The sequence below is a fragment of the Crinia signifera genome, chromosome 19 (assembly GCF_055691185.1).
Source record: "Crinia signifera chromosome 19, ASM5569118v1, whole genome shotgun sequence".
NCBI classification, from domain to species: domain Eukaryota; kingdom Metazoa; phylum Chordata; class Amphibia; order Anura; family Myobatrachidae; genus Crinia; species Crinia signifera.
The window spans coordinates 115,557,161-115,581,764 of NC_139226.1; the positions used below are offsets into that span (position 1 = coordinate 115,557,161).

General features: G+C 43.0%; 1 protein-coding gene across 2 annotated transcripts; it reads right to left on the reverse strand.

The window, feature by feature from the left end:
• Nucleotides 1–16,061: 16,061 nt before the first annotated feature.
• On the reverse strand, nucleotides 16,062–24,602 carry SDHD (succinate dehydrogenase complex subunit D). Of its 2 annotated transcripts, none has more exons than XM_083163202.1 (4): nucleotides 24,436–24,602; nucleotides 19,352–19,456; nucleotides 17,764–17,908; nucleotides 16,062–16,860 (listed from the first exon to the last, which is right to left on the reverse strand). In XM_083163202.1, exons 1-4 carry the CDS (start codon nucleotides 24,479–24,481, stop codon nucleotides 16,695–16,697), a joined length of 462 nt encoding a protein of 153 aa, XP_083019328.1. In that variant the 5' UTR covers nucleotides 24,482–24,602; the 3' UTR covers nucleotides 16,062–16,694. The 2 variants fall into 2 exon arrangements, with proteins under 2 accessions (XP_083019328.1, XP_083019329.1); XM_083163203.1 differs by having other exon boundaries at nucleotides 17,764–17,905; nucleotides 24,436–24,595.
• Between the last annotated feature and the right edge of the window lie 2 nt (nucleotides 24,603–24,604).

Consider the following 24,604-nt stretch of genomic DNA (forward strand, 5'->3'; position numbering starts at 1 on the left):
CCCCCCTAGTTACGGCCCTGTTAACAGGCAGGGGCAATCCAGGGTGGACATCCGTTGTTTCATGGACGGCCCCGGTGCACATAGGCGCTCCCCTGCCTGTTCGGGGCGGGCAGATGATGTCACATGATGTCAGCGCCTGCCCCCAATTCGGAGAAGACAGTGCAGCAGAAAAGTAAGTCCTGGGTTGCTTTTCTGCAGCGAACAGAGGAAAAGTAATTTGAAGGTCAGCAACCGTCTAATTATTTCTCCTCTGTGCGGGCAAATGTGTAAGTGTACACGTCCGCTTGCTGCATAGCGAGGGGATTTGGGAAGCATGCGGGGGGGGGGAGATGTGCACTCGCCTGGGCAGCATTACCCTTCCTGCTAGGCTCCGAATATACGGAGGTCCATTATGTATTATTACTATGTACTGTATTTTAGTCTAGACCAGTGGTATCTAATAATCTGTGGATCAGGCACCAACATGTATATTCAGACTGCTTAGAGCAGGTTACCAGAGCTGCCAGGCTCCATTATATGTATTGTGTACACTTCTTTTCTATGTATTGTGTCTTGGCATTGTGCAAATTGTGAAGATTGTGAAATTGTAAATGAAGATGATGGCATACGGTGGTATTAATGTTACATGTCACAGTAGTAAAGGCTGTAGCATAGTGTAGACCAGTGGTTCCCAACCTTTTTTCTCTCCCGTACCCCTTGATTAGTCTTTTCATTGATAAGTACCCCCTCCTCTCATTTTTAAATATGGACAGTACTTAGCGGTATGCGGATCCTTATGCATATTATATATTAAGGAGGAGCGGAGTGGTATACAGCAAGGAATCATGCCCTTCTGTGTCTAGACACTGGTTGTGTATTATCTCCAGGATTCCCGCTAACACCGGTAGGATTAATGCCGCTGCTTCCTCCACCTTTGTCAGTGCTGGGCAGATGATGTCTGAGGGCAGCATGGGAAGCTCCCAGTGGATTGCTGGTCAGGCATATGACACAACATGGTTTGTCTCCATGGCAATGGGTCTTCTTCAGCCATCAAAAGACCTTTTCATCGTCCGCCATTACCATTTTCAAGTACCCCCAACTGGTCTGCAGAGTACCCCAGGTTGGGAACCACTGGTGTAGACCAAGCCTGGCCAACCTGTGGATCTCCACAGCATACCTTGCAATAGTTTTGCTATTATAGAATGCTAGATCTTTTGCCAAGAATGCTGGGATGTGTAGTTTTCCAACATCTGGAGAGCCGCAAGTTGTCCAAGCCTGGTGTAGATGTTTATTATTGTGAATTATTGCAGTGTAACATATTATATTATACTAAAGTGTCCATTTTGTCATTGGTTGTCAGTGTAGGGTCGCAGCTAGACAAATCCCAGTTGGCAGTTCACCAGGGTGCTCTTAAAAAATGCGGTGGGTGCATCCCTGGATCTTTATAACGCCCTACTTAGTAGTATCATAATGTTAGTTCACCACTGTCTGGGAGCTCATCAAGGCATATGTGGGTATCAGTGGTTTTATAACTATGTTAGGCTTTTCAATACATGGAGGAATCCATTGGAAGCTACATGATGACTGCAAAATACACATGTGTGGTGCTCACGCTCAGTATGGAAACGTTTATTTTATGCAAAACAAAAGAAATGACATTCAATTCTGCATCAAGCCCTACAGTATGTGCTTATCATCAAATAAAAAGGTTGAACTATCAAATTAATTGAATGAGTCTTATGCATAGAGTAGACTATGAAGACAAAATGCTAAATAAATTTTAATGAGATCGACAATTCACGGCCGTTCTCTGCAAATCGGGCCCGACTTTAAAAGTTTGTTTTGGCTTGTTTTGTTGATCTACCTCTTCAATGCTGTCGGGCAAGACAGCATTGAATAGGCGCCTGCCCCTATTTCTCCTGTCGGAAATAGAGGCGGGGATTGAAGTTGGGCTCGTTTTGCCGAGAAGCCTGTTCAATGCTGTTGGCAAAGACTGCACTGAATAGCCACCCCCCGCCGGAAATAGCAGCGGGGGATTGAATACCCCTAAGATTTTGTAAAAATTCTAGTTAAAATCTCCTGGCAAAATCTCACTGTGTGTACACCCCTTAAGTTTGGTTATGAGTTTCATAAATTATGCTGTAAATATTATCTAATATCATCCCACTTTTTTTATGTTGAAAGCTGCTGTCATTGAAAGTCCCAGAAACCAGGACTTGCCGTAAATATTTCACAACGAGTCTTAGAGGTGCTATTTCGTGTCATTATTGGTTTTAGAAATATACACACACACATATATATTGTACATATAACTTTACATCTGGGGAATCCAGAAATAAAAACACAAGACGCCACTCCTTGGTATTATCATCTGTATTACATATGCAAAGATATACAAATTGCCATATCTGGTCAACATGACATTTCAAGGACGTACGGCCTTTTTCTCAAGTTGGTTGGCTGTACATCATAAGTAAAAGTGCAAATAGCATAGAACAAATGAGCAAACAGAATAAGTGTAAGGGTCTCTTCTTAAATAGTTCTGTATGGTCTGAAAGTGTGGGGTTCTCTGCTGCTCGGCACCACCACCACCGAGGTATTCTGCTGCTTACGAGTCACGTGACATGGCCTCCCATGATGTCACGCCGTTGCCTGGCAATCCACAAAGAAAAAAAATGCATAATACACAACATACATGCGAAACTAAAAATCATAACACAGGCTATTTAAATATCCCAACTATGAAAGTCCATTAGGTAAAATATTATAAAGAAAATGTTTTAAAAAGACATCTAATAAAAATATACTTTACGAATGTGGGAGCTGTTCCAATTAACCATAATCATTAAAAAAAATAGAAACCTAATAACATCTGATTCGGCCGTGTGTTGGTTTATTTCATATTAAAGTCTAAAGGGACAATGAAGGCATACCCTCCAACATGACCCATTCCATTAGGTACAAAATGCTCTGTTTCTGGACTTCCCTGCCAGTGGCAGTTGCAGATGTCAGGCTGCAGCACAGTCCAATATTCAAAAAGGGGAGCCACACCTAATGCCACTCCAAACATCACTGTCCTGGACTTACTGGCAGTTGATGTGACGCCCCTCTTTAAATACTGGACTGTGCTAGAGTCCAAGCTCTGTAACTGCCACTGGCAGGGAAGTCCAGGAACAGAGCATTTTGTACCTAATGGAATGGGTCATGTTGGAGGGTATGTAAAGGACCTTGTGTGAGATCTCATCCACCTTCATGTTTATATTAACAATGCATTGAATTAGATCAAATGTAATTGTTAGAGATTAGTTATTGCTCTGTGCTTATACTTCTCTACATAATGGTTATTTGATACATTTACTGCACAGCGCTGGTATTACAGTTGATGAAAGCTGTTGGCTTATGTTCATGTTTGGCATTCAACCTGTCTCGTCTACACTCTATCACTCTCTCTCTCCAATAAAAATGCTTATTTGTATTTCCACCGTATGACTCGTTTTGTCCCTTTATGACATGGGTGCGTCAGGTTGAGGACTTCCCAGACAGAATTCTGCCAAGTGAATACAGGTTATCTGTGTAGTATTTTTCCAAGACTGTCCTGGTGGAGGAAAAGGAGACATCTAGAAAAAGTGAATATAGCATAGTGTAATACACCAATATAGGCGTTAACCAGAATTGGTATGCTGGGACCAAAATTCAACCAGAAAAGGCTGGAGCCGGGATGGAACCACAATATGCTGGTAACAAGAGTGCTAGAGCTGTATGCCGCGCAGGAAGTCACTGCGCAGGTGTAAAACTATAGGAGCTCACTGGTGAGCACACAGCAGGGATGAGGAGAACATTTCACTGGTCTTGCTACTCCGTGATTGGCTGTGTGCACTCAAGAGATTTATTTATTATTTATTTATTAACAGTTTCTTATGTAGCGTACACATATTCCGCAGCGCTGTACACAGAATATTCACATCAGTCCCTGCCCCAGTGGAGCTTACAATCCCTATATTCCCTACCACATGTACGTGCACATACAGACATTCTAGGGTTAATTTTGTTAGGAGACAAGTAACCTACCAGTATATTTTTGGATTGTGGTAGGAAACCGGAGTACCCGGAGGAAACCCACGCCAGCACGGGGAGAATATACAAACTCTGCACAGTTAGAGCCATGGTGGGAATTGAACTCTTGACCTCAGTGCTGTGAGGCAGTAATGCCAAACATTACACCGTCCGTACTGCCCATCTGGCACTCAATTAGTCATTTGGTAGTCAGCTGATACAAAGATGGCCGTGCCCTGTAGCTGGTGCTGGCGGGAAACACCACACATGAATGCCAGAGTCCCCTTGCTGACTATCATGGAGGTGAGGAGCTTGTACTACTGCAGTAAGGATGGATCAGACTGCTGGAGTGGAGACCACAGCTCAGGAAAGCTCAGTGACTGAATAGAGAGTGCTCAGCAATGGAGACTCTGCTGCTTTGTGACAGTTGTGAAGTATAGGGTTACTAGAGTCAGGGTTCTCCATGTAAACCAGGGCACCCTAAGGACAAGGATTGCACAGAGAAGACAAGAGAACACAAAATATAAAACAGTATCTTTTTTATATTTTAAGGTAGCGCTAACTGCAATACAGGCATCTAGAAATATAGCCAGCTTTATCTCCACAATCCCTAGGTCAGCGCTTACCCACATAGTGCTCTAAGTAGGAAATAGGCACTGACCAATATTGGTTCCGCAGTTCAAAATCAGATAGGCAAAAGCCATACCAACTGCCAGCAAGTCAGTTTGGAATGGCAGTTGGTGTGGCTCCCCTATTCAAATTATGAACTGTGCTGTAGCCCCCCTCTGGCACTGAGCAATATAAATGACTTCCTTTTTCACAAAGAACTTGTCTCTTTTCCTAACGCGTTAGCATATACTTTTGAAAAAGTTGTCAGGTGAAAACGAAACGCGTTAGAACACTCTTGAGCTGACTCTCATTGGGACTAACATCATCAACCCGGCTTGAACCAGCTTCCACTTCGATACTTTCCACTCTGGTCTGCACTTGATGTAACTGGATACCACCATCTTGGGAAACCATCACCTGCTCATTTCCTGGGAAATCCTATAATAAGGACAGCCTTCTTCCAGTTCTGTGGAATATCATCAAGGCCGATAACCCAATCAGGTTTATGGACACCCATATTATCCAACACCATTAAAATTGGACCTACCCATTTGTGGATTATAATACCAATGGAAGCACAATAGGAACAAGCGGGACTGTTCATAAGTATATTTTCTCTTTATTTTAATTTCCCAATTATTATCAGCATTTTTATTATTGAGTCACAATGTATGAATTTTTTTTTTAATTTTTAACTAATTACATTGCTTTTTTATAAAGCATATCACCTAATAAAACTATGATGTTCTCTTACTAATGTGATACCCATTTGATGTCTATAATACTCTCATTTTTAAGCGCTCCACCTTTATCTTTGTTTTTCAAACTAGAAATTCTAGTGCAAAGATTACTTAGCTGGTCAGAATCTGACATATGCTCCAGTTTCAGGCCATACATGTAACACACTTGCAGAAACAAGAACTTAAATACCCTGAAATATTCCTCTTAAAAAGACTATGCTTCAAAAGTGAGAAAACAGAGAGTGATAAACAGCCAGCCAATCAGCTCCTACCTGCCATGTCACAGACTATTTGAAAAATGTCAGGCAGGAGCTTATTGGTCGGTTAAAAGACCTCTGGATGTAAGTAACTGGCCTTTTCCAAATTCTGTAATAAAGTGTTCTATAATAATTATAGCTCTATAAATGTTTGTTGAAGGCAATAAAATCTAACTTGTGACTAAATAAATGATTATGGGTCCACTTTTTGTTTTATAACCTCCTGTCATGCACATGTCTCTGAGGTGATTTGTCACATAGTTATTGACACCAGGAAGTGCCTCAAACTCCTATATTGTGAGAGAGTTACTACAGTTCAGTTGAAGTGTACAGCATGGTAAGCTCTACGGGTAGATTTATCCGAATAAAACTAGGGTAAAGTTTTAAACCAATAATATTTATTTAGTCTTTTGGTAATATGAGGAGATAGAAACAAGGGAGGCACCATGGTAAAGTGTATTAAAATAAATAACTTTATTGAAGACACTGACATATTTATAGACATATATCACAGCGTTCTATTAAACCCACAAAAGGTCGGTAACCATGGAAGTGTATTGCCCTCCAAGCCTAGTCACATCTATGTCACTGCTAATCCTAGCCAAATGTGTTTCATCTCTGCGGACTTTGGGGCCGATTCAGACCAGTTCATAATGGGCCGAATTCGGACCTGTCTCTGATGGTCGGAGTTTGCGCATGTGCATGTGCAAATAGGAGCATGCACAAACCGCAGGAGAAAATGGCTTTGGTGAGTTTCACACTTTCAGGGCCATTTGCTCCAGGAGAGGCGGGAAGGAAGCGGGAATAGAGGAATGCCCAGCGTTTTATGGGCGTTACCATAAAAATGCTGGGCATAGCCCTGCAGATGCAGGCTTGTCTATGCACACCCCAAATTTGTCCATTTGTGGCCATAATAAAAGTCAGTCTAGACTGACTTTTATTAGTGAACAGGTGAAAAATCATTTGATGGTGAGCAACCATCTAAATATTTTTTACCCATGCGGCCGCATGCAAGAGGATGTGTCAGCGTACACATCCCCTTGAGTTTTAGAGATGGGATTCGATTGGCGGGGGCAGCGGGCAGCGTTTACCTGTTTGCTAGGCTGCAAACATACGCAGTTTAGCAAACAGGTCTGAATTAGTCCCTTTAGCAAATAGGTCCAATAAGTCCACTATGAGACAAGACACTTTTGGGCCAGACTAGTAGTAATGAAGACAAGGTGATGTCACTGGTCCAGGTACAAGACTTTTGCGTGCATTATATTTCTGTAGTTTCAGGTGTTTGGCTGATGGAAGAGAACACTTATATTTTCAAGCTATATTTGTGTGATGTACAGATGGAGCAGTTCCTGGTGATCAAATCGCCAGCCACCACCATCCAACGGAAGTCAGTACCGAATTATTAAGCAAAGAAGAAAAGCTAATAATACATTTGAACTAAATGAAAGAGGTTAGAGTAGCTGGGGGCTAATGAGGTGCCCATTACAGTCCCTACAAAACTATAACATTGTATTCTCTGTACATAATAAAATATGCAGATTGCATATTTATGCAGAATTTATGCTGTTTTGAAGGCAAAGGGTATTGATGTGATCTAGATTTATCTTGTTCATTCACTTTGCATTTTTATAATTGATACAAATAAACCGTTGACACAATTTTTAAGCATTCTTACTGAGCAGCAGTGTGAGAGAGAGGGAGAGTGAAATGCCTCTACTTTTCCACCTACTAATGTGTCTGTAAAAACCCCATACACTACTGCAATTTGGTCCGATTTAACCCTAATCTGACAGATTGGGTTGATAAATCGTACCAAATCGCATGTGTTTGACATCCCATAAAACCTGATGCGCGGTCCCATGTGCATTAGGTCGGACCATGGGATCTATTGGAATGAACCCATCAGCAGCACATTGCGGAACTTTGAGACATTACATGGAATATTTTAGGTTTGGGAATTAAGAAATTAGGAGACTGGCAAGGAAGAACTAATTTAATTACATTTTGGCTATTTTTTTTATATTTTAGGTCTAATTTTTCCCAATTTCAATAAAATAAAAGTTTTGTACATTAGATATTCTTTGTCACTTGTTAAGATGTCAGTAAAATAAAGCTATACTCAAAAACAAAGTTTGATTTATGTAGTTACTAGTTAAATAATCACAGCTATATGTATATATATGTTGGAAAATGCAAACAGCACCAAAAGTACCTACATAGGTTCAGAAAAGAAGATGGAAAGTGCTGTAGGACACCCAAATTAATTTCCATGCTTGTTTTTACTAGGGATGTGCACCGGCCACTTTTTGGGTTTTGATTACCTTGAGGTTTTGGGTTCTAATGGGTTTTGGCAAAACACCTCCTAAGTGTTTTGTGTTTGGATTTTTTGGGCTCTGATTTTTTTGTTAAAAAAAAAGCATAAAAACTTTTTTTTGTTGCTCCTATGCTATATTAACCTCAATAACATTCATTTCCACTCATTTCCAGTCTATTCTGAACACCTCACATCTCACAATATTGTTTTTAGGGCAAAAGGTTGCACCGAGGTAGCTGGATAACTATGCTAATATATAATTAAATTAATTAAATATTAATAATATAGCAGCCTAGTAGGTAGAGAAACAAAACTACTAGGTAGGTAGGCAGTAGCACTGGCATTGGCCAGCACAAAAGGTAGTTACACACCACCAGTAGCAGATTATTATGCACCAGCAGAATTTATAATAATTCATTTTATTATTAGGTACTGCTTGGCAGTGGCACACGTCAGTGCACCAGCAGCATGGAATTATTTTTTATAGTCCCACACAGCACAAGTATTATTTTTTTATTAAATTATATATAGAAGCCTAGTATGTACTAGGTAGGTACACTTAGGCAGTGGCAACAGTGGACTGAGTAACTAAATAATACTGGCAGATTCACTGCAGGCAGCACCAGTGGACTATATATATAATATAATTAATTATTCATATATTATATATTACAGCACAGCACCAGAGGTAGGCCCCAGCACAGAGGAGACAATAGTACTACAGGTACACAGTTAGACTGTCCTCCTTGCTAGGGAGAGCCCACCCTAAGCAGAAAGGAGAACAGAGTACACAGCAGCACAGAGGGAGACAGCCCCAGCGAATAAAATAATTACAGCACAGCACACCAGAGGTAGTCCGCACAGAGGAGACAGTAGTACTACAAGTACACAGTTAGACTACACAGCAGCACTGAAAAACAGCCCCAGTGAATAAAAAAATATTGCGTTCAAGGTCAAGCTCAAGTTTAAGCCCCAGCAGCAGCACCAACACACCCTCTCCCAACCCACTGCTAGACTGGAGTGAAGATGGCGGGCGCAGCAGCCCCTATTTAAAGCCTCGCGAAATCCGGCACCGGGAGATGATGTTCTGACCACGCAGACGGACCAGAGTCAGGCGGGAATCTCCGAGCGCTGCTCGGAACCGGGCTAGGAATGATGACGTTCGTGGGGGCTCGGATCTCTGGAATCCGAGTCTGCACATCTCTAGTTTTTACTGACTCCAAACAGCTTCTAGAATATAGAGTTTTTCTTTCAAGAGAATGTCACTTTTGACAAATTAAAAACAACCAAACTACAGTATATACAGACGGTGTAGAAACTATACACGATAAAAATTTTCAGTCTACAGTATGTTCCACTAATTCACAAAAATACCTTACAAACATTCAGTAGTTAATCGCCACCTGGTGGTTAACTGTGTTTCCTTCCCCTTTTTATGTGTCCAAATTTCCAGCGACTATGTTTACAGATGTGAGGTTACAGAGCAGGTTTCCAAAAGTTACAGTTTGTGTTTTGGAATGGATCTTCTTTATGAATACTGATGCTTATCCTATATGTAGATAAAATAGTATTATGGCAAGGTTATTAGTTCTGGTGATCTGTATAGCTCTGTATTACTATTATGGTCGATTTGAAATCCAGCACACATGATACACTGATATACCCTCCAGATTATATGGGGGGTATACAATGTGGGATTTAGACTGTTGGAATGTCCTGACAGTTAGAATCCCAGGCCGTTTTTTGTCCGATCCGACAGTAACGCGACACCCGGAATTCAATGGTCCGGCTGTCAAGGGTTGGAAATATCAGATTCTTACCTGATAATGTGTTTTCTTCTACTCCACCATGGCAGCCATTACAACATGGGTTCCTCCCCCGTGGGTAGTGACAGGAAAGGGAAAAAAAGACACCATCCCCCTATATTAGGGCGCCTCCTCCTTGGCTCAGTGTCTTTTGACTTTTCCAGCTTAAATAAAACACAGTTAGTACACACCAACATAATACAACACATTGGGCCGGGAATATATGCTGCCATGGTGGAGTAGAAGAAAACACATTATCAGGTAAGAATCTGATATTTCTTCTACCTCCCCATGGCAGCCATTACAACATGGGTACTATCCCAGCAGTTACCTCACTTGGGAGGGGAAAAACCATAGGTAAAACAACATACATTTTTCATATATATACACACACACACAATCTCCTTTTTTTTTTTTTATATTACCGCACTAAGGACCTTCCTACCAAACTTCGCGTCTGCCGAAGATAGGACATCAATCCGATAGTGCCTGGTAAACGTATGGATGGACGACCACCCTGCTGCTTTACACAGATCTACTGCCGAGGCTGATTCCTTCTCAGCCCACGATGCGGCCACTGCCCTAGTAGAATGTGCTTTGAGCCCCATGGGCGGTTCTTTTCCTCTGATCTCATATGCTTTAATTATGCATAACCGGATCCATCTTGCAATTGTGGCCTTTGAGGCCATATGACCCTTGTTTTTTCCACTTGTAAGCACAAATAGATTCTTTGCCTTACGAAAACTTTTGACTCTTTCTGTATAGACAGTCAATGCCCTTACTAGGTCTAGTTTGTTCAACCGTTCTTCCTTCTCATTCCCTGGATTCATACACAATGAAGGCAATACTATTTCTTGATTAAGATGAAATTCCGATACCACTTTCGGCAAAAACTTAGGATTTGTACGTAATACGACTTTATCACTAAAAAAATTCAAAAATGGCTCCTCAGCCCATAACGCCTGCAGCTCGGATATTCTCCTCGCTGAGGTAATTGCCACTAAGAAAATAACTTTCCAGGTAAGAAGACTTAGATTAATCTCTTCCAAAGGTTCGAATGGCTCAGCTGCCAACACCCCCAACACTAGATTCAAGTCCCATGGTGCCATTGCTGCCCTTATTCTCGGTCGCCTGAAAGAAACGGCGTACATATTTATTGTCAGCAATTCTTCGATCCATCATTGCTCCAAGAGCTGCCACCTGTACTTTAAGTGTATTGACTGCTAGTTTCATTTGTAAACCTTTTTGCAAAAACTCCAAAATGGAAGAAATTTTCTTTGGAATCATTTGATTCTCACGACACCAATAAATGTATTTCTTTCACACTTTATAATAGGACTTTGAGGTTGAAGCTTTCCTTGCCTTCAAAAGTGTATTTATGACATTCTTTGAAAACCCTTCACTTCTTAAAGAGTTGACCTCAACCGCCAGGCCGTCAGCCTCCAGGCCTGTGGCTGCGCTTGACGTACTCGGCCTTGTATCAGAAGGTCCGGTGTTGACGGGAGTGTCCATGGTTCGTCTACCACCATCTGGAGAACTTTGTTGAACCAAGCTCTCCTTGGCCAAAAAGGCAATATTACCAGGACTTCGGTCCTCTCCTTCTGTATCTTCCTGAGTAATTTCGCAATGATCGGGAAAGGTGGGAACACATATGCCCTTGCCATGCCCCAAGTGGCCGTCAACGCATCTATCTGTGATGCTTGGGGTTCCTGAAACCTTGAGAAAAAAACTGGAACTTTCCTGTTGGCTGCTGTTGCCATGAGGTCCACTTGTGGAACCCACCACCTTTTTGTTAATGCTGAAAACACTTCGTTGTTGAGTTCCCATTCGCCTGGCTGACATCTTTTCCTGCTCAGCTCGTCCGCGACTTGGTTCTCTTTTCCTGCTAGAAAAACTGCTACGATTGCTGGGACTTTGGTTTCTGCCCATTCGAACAGCTCTGTTACACCTTTCATAAGTTGACGACTCCTTGTGCCCCCTTGTCGATTGACATATGACACTACTGACTGATTGTCGGATCTCACCACAACCTCTTTTCCGACCAGCTCTTCCTGAAAAAACTGACAGGCTAGCACCACTGCCTTCATTTCTCTCAAGTTCGAATGCGCCTCTCGCCAAGCTCTTGACCATTCGCCTTGGGCCACCTTTTGTCCGCAGGTTGCCCCCCATCCTGACTGACTGGCGTCCGTGGTCACTACAACTTGTTCGATTGTTGCAAACGACTTGCCTTTTTTTAGGCGGTTCTCGTCCGCCCACCATTCTAGGTCTGACCTTGCAGCCCTTGTTAAGACGATCCTTTGTGAAAGATCCTTGCTCTTTCTGTCCCACTGCGCTAGGAACGCGTTTTGTAATTTTCTTGTGTGCCACCTGGCCCACTGTACTGTATCTAGTGCCGCTGCCATGAGGCCTAGTACTGTCATACAGTCTTTTGACGACACCACCATTTTTTTGGACATTTCTCTTGCCTGGTTTACAATTTTGTTCCTTCTTTCTTCTGTTAGTTTCACTGTCATTCTTTGAGTGTTTATCACCACCCCTAAGTATTTTATTTGTTGGGTTGGAGTCAAATGGCTTTTTTCTCCATTGATTAGCCACCCGTGCTCCTTTAGACACTGGATAACTTTTTCTGTGTCCCTTTTTACCGCTTCCTCCGATTTCGCCACTACTAGGATATCGTCTAGATATGGCCAAAGGGTAACACCTTCCTTCCTTAGTTTTGCTATCACTACTACCAAAACCTTGGAGAAGGTTCTCGGCGATGTGGCCAGGCCGAATGGTAGTGCCGTGAATTGGTAACAAACGCCTTGTATACAGAATCTCAGGAACTTTTGATGTTTCCAGAAAATGGGGACGTGTAGGTAGGCATCTTTTAGATCTATAGATGTCATATAATCTCCTTGCCTGAGATCCGGAAGAATTGATCTGATTGATTCTATTTTGAACGGTCTGACTATCACAAATTGGTTTAGTTTTCTTAAGTCCAATATGGTTCGAAAACCTCCTGTGGCCTTCTTTACTATAAAGAATCTGGAGAACCAACCGATCTGCCTTTGATCCTTTGGCACAACTTCGACCACTTTTTGTTGTAACATTAGGTCTAAGCTTGAGAACAGAGCTTCCCGTTCTTCTTTTTCTCTGGGGACTGGTGATTCCAGAAAACACCTTCCTGGATACTTTGAAAACTCTATTTTGTATCCGGTGTGTGTTATCTCTAACACCCACCGGTCTGTGGTGGTTTGTTGCCAGGCCTGGTGAAATTGCAGTAGCCTGGCCCCTACCACCGGAGTCCTGGCGTCATTGACTATCCTTCTGGAAGGTGGACTTCTTGTCCTTTCCTCTTTGGGCTCGAAAATTCGTTCTTGAATTCCATGAACCTCTCCTGAATGATCTCCCTGGCCTATAGGCCCTTGTATCCCTATAGTCTTGTGGCTGAAACCTGCCAAACCTGCCGGAGGTATTCTTTATTGCCACCTTGTCTTGGGGCAGCCACACTGACTTGCCCCCCGAAATCTTTGTGATTAACTCATCCAGCTGTTTTCCGAACAAGTAGTTCCCTTGGAACGGTAATGAGAGCAATTTGTTTTTCGACTGGACATCAGCCGCCCAAGGCTTCTGCCACAGTGCCCGTCTAACCACAGCTGTAGTTGCTGCTGCCCTGGCCGCTAGACATATTGAATCCATGGAGGCCTCGTACATGAACTCAATGGCCAGCTGAATATCCTGAATGCTTTTTAGTAAATCAGATCTCCTGATACCGTCCAACAAATCTGCCTCTAACTGGTGACACCATCCCCTTGCCACTCTTGATGTGACTGCCATAGCAGCTGCCGGCTTTAGGGACGCACCCATCATCAGATGCTGTTTCCTTAACCCCAATTCTATTTTTCTGTCCATGGGGTCCTTAAAGATATTCGCTTCTTCAAGGGGAAGCGTAGTCTTTTTAGACAGGCGTGCAGTTGCTGCATCTACCTTAGGGGATTCATCCCATGATTGGATTTGATCCTTTTGAAAAGGGTACATTTTCCCCACTTTTAAAGGCACCGTGACCCTCCTGTCAGGCACCTTCCATTCCTCTGCTATCACCTCTTTTAAGGACTGGGACAGAGGAAATGTTTTCCCCTTTTTTTTCTTATCTTTGAATAATAATTCTTGAAGATTCAAATCCTCTTGTGGGTCTTCTATATTAAGGGCTGTATGGATCAATGTGAGCAAATTGTCAACCATATCTGGATTAAAATCTTCCTCAGATTTATCCAACCCTGTATCATCATCATCGTCAATATTTTGACTTAATATAGGCTCCTTAGCTGGCCCTTCTATGGCATCATCAGAGTCCTCACTCAAGACTGCATGTTTCCTTTTGGCCGTTATTTTAACCAAATCTTCCTTGGTTACAAAAGAACCTGCGAGTGCACTTCTAAGCATCTCCACCAGGCTTGCCATCTGCGCCGGAGGCAGAATCTGAGGCGATTTACATCCATCGCAAATATTGCCCACATGCTTTTCTGGCAGTAAAAGATCACATAAACTGCATTTAGGCACATTGGTTTTTTTAGGGTTAGCCTTAGACTCCTTGTCCTTGCTTGACTCTGATCTACAACACAATAAAGACAAAAATATATCTTACCCTCAGAAAAAAATCCCTGCAAGCTACACAAAAAAAGAAACTATCACAGGGATAAAGGCTTACCCTGACTTTTTAACAGACTGCCGTTTTTCTTCCTCCATGGTATCAGGGGCGCAGCACTAACAATAATAAAACCAGAGTGAATTTCACTAAAAAACAACAAGCCTACATCACTCCTGTCTGCATAGGATGATCCTACCTGCACCACCTTATAGTATCCAGAACCAGCTCCTTAGGTACTAATAATCCCACAAGGAACAACTCCTCACACACCGTTTAGCGCTATCTGCTGAACAAACCAATGACACAGACATTAAGAGCCTACCGCTCCAAGGTGGCACAGAGGAGGGACATACCATCCCCAACAAACACATCGTTGGTGGTATAGTGCTTACCGGCATCCACGCCAGCCCGCGTCCTGCGTGTTGTCCCCGACTTCCGCCACTCTCAGGCGGAAGCCGTCATCCTTATGCGCTGCCGCCCGCTGATGACGCCCGCCTGCTTTCCCTGTGGATGAACGCAGGCGCGACGTGACACGCACGCGTACCGCTGCTACTCGTGTCACGCCGGGGACGCCGCCGCCTGTAGCTCGCCCTGGGGGTCGCATGCAGCACCGGAGCTGACGCTCCAAGAGGCCGGCTCCAAAACCTCTAATTCCCTCCGCCAGAACGCCGCAGCGGTGGCTTCAGGATTGTCTGCACTTCACAGGGTAAGCCCACACCTTCACTACCCCGGAAAGGGAAAAAAAGACACTGAGCCAAGGAGGAGGCGCCCTAATATAGGGGGATGGTGTCTTTTTTTCCCTTTCCTGTCACTACCCACGGGGGAGGAACCCATGTTGTAATGGCTGCCATGGGGAGGTAGAAGAAAAACAGTGGATTGGCGAGAAACAGCTATGAACTCGACCATCCACGGCAGTTTGACAAAACAGATTCAACTTTTTAAAAAGTGGGATCTGACACTCTTCAATATGGTCGTTAACAGCAGAACTGAATAGGTGAGTGATAATTCCCTGTTGGGAAATATCAGCACAGATTGAATACCCCCCTATATATTTGTTGTCAAATACATTGCGGGATCATTCATAGTTTGCATACTGTATGTGGGAGATTAACCTGAAGTGTAAATGATGCATGTTCTACAATTTAAACAAATGCATTCAAACATAAATAGATTGTTAGATCTTTAGGACAGGATTTTGCCCCACTGAATATGGAGATATGCATTTTACAGTTTTTAATCTTTGTACCTCCGATTGTAACACACAATGGCCCTTACTCAGATCTGATCGCAGTACAAATTTGTTCTCAAAATGGGCAAATCTATGTGCACTGCAGGTGGGGCAGATGTAACATGTATAGAGAGTTAGATTTGGGGGAGCTATTTTGTTTCTGTGCAGGGTAAATACTGGCTGCATTATTTTTAAACTGAAATTTAGATTTCAGTTTCGACAAACTCCACCCAAATGTAACTCTCTCTGCATGTTACATCTGCCCCACCTGCAGTGCACATAGTTTTGACCATGTGAGAACAAATTTGTACAGCGATCAGATCTGAATAAGGGCCAATGCCAGGAATACACTGCGCGTACACACACACACACACACACACACACAATGCTAGCGTGCACAAGGATATCCATTCATTTGAATGTAGTAACAATGCTTCAGTTGCAAGTAGCTCTTATTATTTATTCAGGCATTAAGTGATATCTTCCAGACACAATTAACATAGCAAATAAACGGATTAGCAAATTCCTCTAATGCAAACACAGTTGCAGACAATGCAATGTACTGATGCCTTTGACATTTGGAAGACAAAGAAGGATGTTGATTAAATTGATCAGATTGGCAAAACCGGTGTTTTTAGATCTTAGTAGCCCGGCCATCTTGTTTGTGATGGCAACACTTCTGGATTAACTCTTCACTGCCAAATTATATAAAAATATGCATTATGATATTAGCATTTGGAGGCTCTTACAATGAACCGAAATTGGAACTGTAAATTATAGAGCAAATTCAGGCTCTTCAAGCTACAAAATGTAGATGTAGGATCAGGTAGCCCCCCATGACTTCACCCCTTTTGCGGAACGATTTAGCTTCCATAGCTGGGAATATACGATGGCGTGTAGAGTGCTTTGTTGTGGAAATCACCACATTACCACAGTCCAATCCTGAAAGGATTAAATATACTATAACCTGTAATAGTAAGAATCTCCACTGGGTGTCAGGTGGTTACTGTCGCTGTCCATTGTATTCTCCCTCTGCTGTATACAACAAAGGTGTTGATATACATTCATTTGCTGAGCAATTACACACTCCAAAGCATGGCAACTGCTTTGCAGATGCCGACATCATTGTAGTTGAAATAACACAGGCCGGCGAACGTCAAGGACGAGAGCGCGAGCAGTCCAATATTGGCCATCTTGATCTTTGCGTCTCCGTGAACGTAGTCAGTCAGCACTTGCCCTAAACCCCTTAAGAAAAAAAAAAAAAAGACACAAATTAGGCAAACCGTGTTAATAACAAGTGTGCAGCCAATGTGGCCATAGCAAAGCTCTCTTATGATTGGATATTCTTCCCACTCATTACGCTAAGGTAGAATCGACAGTCAGACATTTGTGGGCATTGAACGCAGGCCTGTCACAGCCATTTGTAGGCATCTCTGTTCAGGCTGTGGCTTGGCGCTGATTAATGAAGGAGCTGGCTGTGCACATGACATCAGCGCCTGCCCCAAACTCGACAGTCTATGGGCATAATAAGAGTCAATCTAGACTGAAAGATAAGCAAACGGCACAAAAATCATTCGATGGTGAGCGATTATCAAATGATTAATCAGCCATGCAGCTGCGTTCGAGGGGATGCATTAGCATACACATCTGATCGCATGCTACCGAGGTGATTCACGTGGTGGGGGCAGGTGTTCGGCTGGTGGAGTTTCCCTGTTCGATAACATGCATCATGAAATAGAACTCCCATATTAGTTAATCTCCCCCTATGGGGTATATGCCAAAAGGCAAGTTATGATGGCGAGCAGTGCCGACAGCTCGCGGGCAAGTATCCAACTGACCCCCCCCCGCACACGCTGTTTCCGCCTCACATGTTCCCTAAGGCGAGGTGGAAACAGAGAGTGTGCCCGAGGCTTGCCGCAATATGACGCTGCATTCGCGGTGAACCTCACCATTCAGGGGAAACCTCTCATGGCGAGGATTTCCCCGGAATGTAGAAGAGGACTAGCAGCCGGCGAGGAGGCCTGGATGGAGAGGATGGCTTCTCCTCACTAAAAAAAGCCATCCTCGCCATACAAACCCCCCTTCATCGGCCGCTCGCTGCCAGTATTGAATATACCCCTATGTGTCTGTCATGTACATTCTCCTTACCAGTGCCCATGGAGGGTGAGGGCTGCTGCCAGCGAGTAGTCCATAGCACCTCCAGGATACATATAAGCTGCAGGTATAAGGCCTAGCAGAGCCACACTTAATACTCTCTCGCCTGTCCAGTGGAGGGAGGCGGCTTTAGATCCTGCTGACAAAATAGGACACATTAGCTGAAGTTATATGTTGTACTGTAATAATATAAATACCTCTTATGCTGGTCATGTTTTCTCCAACACAATTTATGTTGACCTGATAATCAAAGTTTAGCACTGGTAATTCTGCATCAGGGCTATTCTATACTTTGCTGTACTGAAGCTTACGTCTGACTTTTCCCCTCTCTCCAGCTACTGGGCTACCGGCCTATACAATCCAGCATCATGTATGGTTTAAAGGAGGAGGATGGATGACCTTATGTAAATAGTGCAAGGAAGGTAGTGTCTCACACACACCACAGCTGCAGAAGAAGAACCCTGAATTAAGTATAGCCCCATACACACTTGAAGATTTGCTCCATCATCGGATGCCCGGATACCGCATCCATAATAATGGCATATGCACCAACATATGCAATTATTAACGCATAGGACAGCTCTTTCGTTAAGAGCTTTCCTTTGCGATGTGGCTCCGGCGCTGGACGCAGTGACGGCACCGGCCGCGGGGAATGCTGGGAGGGATCTGTGAAGGATCCCTCACACAGCACAGCGGAGAGAAGACCAAAGGCTTCTATTGGGTATCACCATCTTTTTTTTTGGGGGGGGGGGGGGGGGCACGCGATACCCCCCGCAGCGGTACCCCGGCATGTGAAAATGCTGTAAAAACACAGAAACCAGTTAATTTACCGCATTTTTACTTTAGTGCATCCCACCCTTGCTCTGGGTGGTGGAAAAAAAAAAAAAACACGACATGTTGATTACTCTAGAACTCACTGGGGCAGATGTATCATTAAGCGTTTTACGTTTGTGAAATAACGAGTCCCGCTTCTCCTGCATAACGAGGAGAAGCGGGCACTCGTTATGGGGAGATGTATTAACATCCCCCATGCCGGTAAGGAGAGCCGTTATCCCCAGCGTTAACGGCTCTCCTTATCGGCTCCCTCGCAGCCCCGCACATGCGCACTCGCCGTCGCCCCCCCCTGCCTGGCTTACTGGGCATGCGCGAGATCTCGCAAAAAACGCGAGATCTCCAGCGCAGCCCTAGCCAGAAGCAGGGCTAGCGTTGTCCCCACAGTGGCGAAGCAACGCCTTGAAGGCTGTTAATACATCGCCCCGGCCGTTAATCCCTGGGGGGGATTGCAGGGACAGCCCCGCCGAGCGTACTTTTTTTTTTCAGTCAGCAACTTAATGTGCATAAGGGTCACTTCTGAGTGGCGTAATGTTAATAAGGGGAACTACTCGGCGCTTGTCTTATTTACCATGTGCTTGTCCTAATTTACTGTAAATCACTATTTTCTTGTTTTTTTTTTGCTCATCTTTTGTATTGTCAGGTGCTGCGGAACCCTTGTGGCACCATATAAATAAATGATAAGAATACTGATTAGATGTTCACAACAAATAAACCTTATGACGTTTGCAGATCGTCTCTTTTTACATACCATGTCGATTTGGGGAAACGTGGATTGGAAAAGCTTGCAATGAGGGGCGATCTTGTGGTAGACATGCCGCTGGTCGGATCAGGAGAGGTTTTCCAAAGGCAAAAGCTGTAACATAGAATGGTAAATACATCAAACATTTTATCCAGGCTCTTCACTAAAGGCATACAGCAATATGGGGCATTGCTTTTCTTGTGGTGGGATTTTATTTGCTTTATTTTTTTTCACAATTACTTAATATGCCAACGAGAAAAACAGGCCAAAAGACATACAGTACAAGCATTTACCTTCCTGCCGCATATGTGAATTATGAGACAATACAACGGCTGACACTGCATGAGTATTGTCCGACATTAATAAAGACAGTTACAGCACAGACAATATATCCACCCCAGCATAGTTTTGGTCATTACAAGCATAACGTTTATAATGTCAATATAATGTTCAGGGCAACGGCTGGTGGGCATGGGCACCTTCCCAGATCTGCTTAACAAGACCAATGAAAAGGATCTGGATACTGTAGAAAAATACCGCTCTTCGTAATTAGCCTACAGAACAACAAGATACCCTGAACAAGAGTAAGGGTTCTGCACAACTCATCAATACTAATAAAGTGCCTCAAAAAGTACAATGAAGTCAGTTTTGTCTGCAAACCACCTTTTTCGCAAGTGCTTGACCATTGCCAAGAGAGGATTACATGACCACTGGGGGCAGTGTTTCATTGGAGGTTACAAGTAAAAGTATAGTTACCATCATAAAAGAAAACCTCAAATTAAGCTTTAATGTGTATTATCTATTCATAAATATGGACAAGATGAACAGAGATATATATATATATATATAGGTAAATGGATAAAGATTACGGCGACTAATTACTGGGCTAGGTATATAAATAAATATTTATTAAGATGAAGTCACATCGACGAAACGCGTTGGGAAATCACTGATCTCCATCCTTTTTAAAGCTAAGCAAATCTCCTTTATATCTTTATACGCTTTTATTGATTTTAGGAAGATTTTACCCTTGTATACTTAAAATTTGTCCATCTTTTTTATATGTACCATTTTTTGTCTTATAAAATTGTCATCTTAATAAATATTTATTTATTATATACCTAGCCCAGTAATTAGTCGCCGTAATCTTTATCCATTTACCCATATCTCCTAAGTGTTATACCGACACTATCTTTTAAAGAATTGGCTGACACCCTCTATATACTAAGGGAATATTGCTGTGGCCACTTATATATATATATATATATATATATATATATATATATATATATATATATATATATATATATTTATTGTTTCTAGACGAGCACAAGTGGCGCCGATCATCCAAAGCACATATATATATATATACATACATATATATATATACATACATATATATATATATACATACATACATACACACACACACACATACAAACACACAAAGCCATGTGGGTGTGTACACCGCTACACTATCAGCAGCAGCAGAAAAATTACAGCATTGTACAAGGTAAATAGCAATATCATTTTAACACTTATTTGTTTCAGCTGTGTGAATAGCTAGGCTGCTGGTCATCACCATGTTGCAATGATGGTGGGCCTATTTTTATGTGGCGTCCTGGAGCTTCATCCGCCCCATTGTTAATATGGCCCTGGCTCGCAGGATGAATAACATAACCCTAGCATGACAGTTGATTCAGAGGCATGTGTCTGGGTAATGGCTCAGACACTGATTCAAATTGTCAGAGAGCAACTGGGTCATTCCAAACCTTATATTTTGACTAAACAGATCATGGGATATACAATTTTTGAGCATGCGCTTTGAATATTCTGTGCAAAGTAAATGTTTGTGTGGTACATGATATGCTTTAATTTTGATGCAAAGCTTGTAATGAAAACTGGTAACAAACGTTACATGAAAAGGACATTTACATAGAATGACCCAACTTCTATTTCATATGGTTTGCTAGAATTATAGCGCAGATCTTCCTATGCTTCCTATGATTCACATTATACAGTTTTCTCTGTACATTTATTGTCCATTACATTTTGATCAGAGAAGGATGTTTTAGTTTTCATTAATTTACCATTCATCAGTGACCATACACTCAATAGTTTGTATAACCTTTTATGCCATCATTTACATCCTCCACCATAGGTGATGTTATGTCCTGGGTTGGAGTGATAGATTGTGACACCTGCTAGCAGAACATGTATAGTGATTTATATATTATTTATTTAATACATGCATATATTGCCATTGATTATACACTTGTTCTCTGCACGGCATTGCCACACTGCCATCTAGTGGCCACCCGGGCCGACAGCTGAGGGAATTTCTCTTTCATTCTTACCAGTTTGCACTAGCACTTTATTTTTAATCATTTCACTGCATATGCATGTCTTCTCTCAATATATTGTCATATCATGCATTATTTTACATGTGTACACTAATATGCACTTTGCACTTTTTTCCCATAGTTGACTGTGACCTCCCCGCCCGGAGTTCTGGCGATTCACTTCCTGGGTGGATCCAGTAGTGACGGCGACAGCCTCGGTCGGGTGATGGAGCAGCGCACAGGGGCGTCCAAATGTAAGTTTTTCTGTATTTAAGCACTGCACTTTGTATCACATAGTTGTTTGTGAATTTTGGTCCTGACGACGGGGAAACCCGAAACGGCGTTGACCGCCACACAGTAAAAGTTTTTTCACGGAAGCCCCGGAGTGACGCCTGTGTTTATTCGTTATATATAGAAATCTGGGTACTTATGTATTATCTGGGCTCCCATGTTAAATACCCCCACTATCCAACTACGCATGGAGTTGATTTTATATAGTGTGGCGAGCGCAGCGAGCCACTGTGCCCGAAGCGTGGCGAGCCCCGTGAGGGGACGTGGTCTCACAAGAAAAACGTGAGCCCAGATATTACATAAGTACCGAAATCTGGGCACCCTGCTAGGAAACAAGTACCCATTTTTCCCCATTCGGTGATATACAGAGGCATTTAAATTTACAAACTTTTGTATTAGGGCCTACAAAATATCTAGCTCTGCCCCTGGACCTGTTTATTGTTATGTGGTATAGCATGAACAGGAGATCACTATACTGTTACACAATATGAAGTGGGTGCACTGTATTGTGGCATTCGAACTGGGGCAATGTATTGTAGCATGAGTCCTGGCAGCCATACAATATGACATAATGTGGACACTACTATGGTTCAGGGTGCACGAGAATCATTTAGCATCTTTTTTGCCAAAAATGCATTGCAATGCAAATTGGAAACATGAGGACACTGTTGAATAATTTGATAGCCGACACTTGTAGATCTAGTAGCGACTGAGTCTCTGAGGGAAATTCTGTTGCTAGTGTGCTGGCAGCAAGCAAAGGGTCCCCAACAGAGCTATTCAATTGTCGCTCTACCTGGGTGTGATCCGATGAAGACACCTGCATTCAAGTTTGCACCCCCCAGGATGGCGAGCTGCAATAAGTGAAAAGTGACCTGTTTGAGCACACAAGAAAAAACTTTTTTAGTTTAGTCCAGTTACACAGCTAAACATTGACCTTCCAGCACTTCAGAAGGGAGTTCAGGGAATGATCACAAGACCTGTGGGACATATGGGCATAAAATGAACAAGTACTGTGAAGTGGATCTCTGGAAGATCTCATTCAGGACCCTTCAAAATGTTGCTATTGGACCTTCAAATTACTGGTTATGCCCATGGATGTGGATTGTAGTTTAAGAGTTGATATTCTTGGGGGGTGAAATAAAAGAGTGAATTAAAAGAGTGTGAGGTACTGAGGTTTCCTGGAACGGCGCCCATTACGCAAATTGCTTAGAGGGCTATTCTGCGTTAAAAAAAAAAAAAAATCGCATCACATGGGCCATTTCAGTGGCGTGCAACGCAATTTTTTAGCTCCCACAAAATCGCATGAGATCGCTCGTGGAGTTGATTTTATATAGTGTGGTGAGCGCAGCGAGCCACCGAGCCTGAAGCATGGCGAGCGCAGCAAGCCCAGCGCGGGGTCGCGGAATCCATGCAAAGTAATCCGCGTCCGCTCTCCACGCTCCGGGCTCAGTGGCTCGCTGCACTATATAAAATCAACTCCACGCCGATGTGGATAGTGGCGGAATGAAAAGGTGGGACGGACGCGTTACTCTGCCACTCGCCACGCTTCGGGGTGGCGTGGATAGTGGGGGGGGGGGGTAATTCAAACCTAATTGCATGTCATACAAGTGTCTGGCATGGCATTGCACCCCAGAAAATAGCATGCGATTTTGCGGGAGGTGCGATGCCATGCGATGAGATGGGCCTGTGGACATAAGAGCAGTGAATACATTAACTAAAAAAAAAAAAAAAAAATCGCATCGCACGCCACTAAAATGGCCCATGCGATGCGATTTTGCTACGTTAACGTACGTAGCAAATCTGTGCGCCGTTCTAGGAAACAAGTACCGAGTGTGAATAACATCCATCTCCACATCAACCCCTGCACGTGAGGCATGGAGCACGGTCAGATGCACTAAGCTTCAAAAAGTAATAAAATGGAGATAAACAGCCAGCCAATCAGCTCTTAACTGTCATGTCATCGACTGTGTTTGAAAAGGCATGAGCTGATTGGTTGTTTATCACTCTCCATTTTATCACTTTTGAAGCTTAGTGCATCTGGCCCATGGAGAGATTTAAAAACAAACTTCTAAATAGGACAGGTGGAGGTGTTGCCCTTACCAACTATTCATCTTCTATCTATTATCTAGTGCAGTCTAGAATATCATTTCTAGGATGATTGGTTGCTATGGGCAACTCTAACATCTGTCCTCTTTGGAAAGTTTGATGCCACTCCCTCAGTTATGTGGTAGCAGCTGCAGATACCATGAGGAACAGAGAAGGGCCATTAGTGCAGGAATACTTATGAGAACACGTATAACTCAAAGAGGATCTACTTTCCCCTTGGCAGGTTTCCCTATGTAACCACACTGTAATACTGTACTGTGTTATAGAAGCAAACAGTTCCAAGCATAAAGACTCTACAATACATACATACAGTACATACATACAGTACACACACACACACACTTCTGTGCTCACCTCTACCTCCCCTGCACAGAGCACCAACTCTCATCAGAGCCGCCATCTTGCCCAGTCCCCAACCAAGGTGACCCTGTGACCAGGAAGTAATACAGTCAGCTGCTGCTGCTGCTGCTGCAGCTGATAATAGAGCTGAAGGGTAAATCGCTAGCAGACAGGCCTGCACACT

Excerpts from the sequence above, each read along its gene's own strand:
- SDHD (XM_083163202.1), bottom strand. The coding sequence starts at position 24,481 with ATGGCGGCTCTGATGAGAGTTGGTGCTCTGTGCAGGGGAGGTAGAG. Across the intron at positions 19,457-24,435 it reads TCTGTGCAGGGGAGGTAGAG|CTTTTGCCTTTGGAAAACCT; the intron begins GTGAGCACAGAA and ends TCTATGTTACAG. Across the intron at positions 16,861-17,763 it reads CTCACCCTCCATGGGCACTG|GGGTTTAGGGCAAGTGCTGA; the intron begins GTAAGGAGAATG and ends TTTTTTCTTAAG.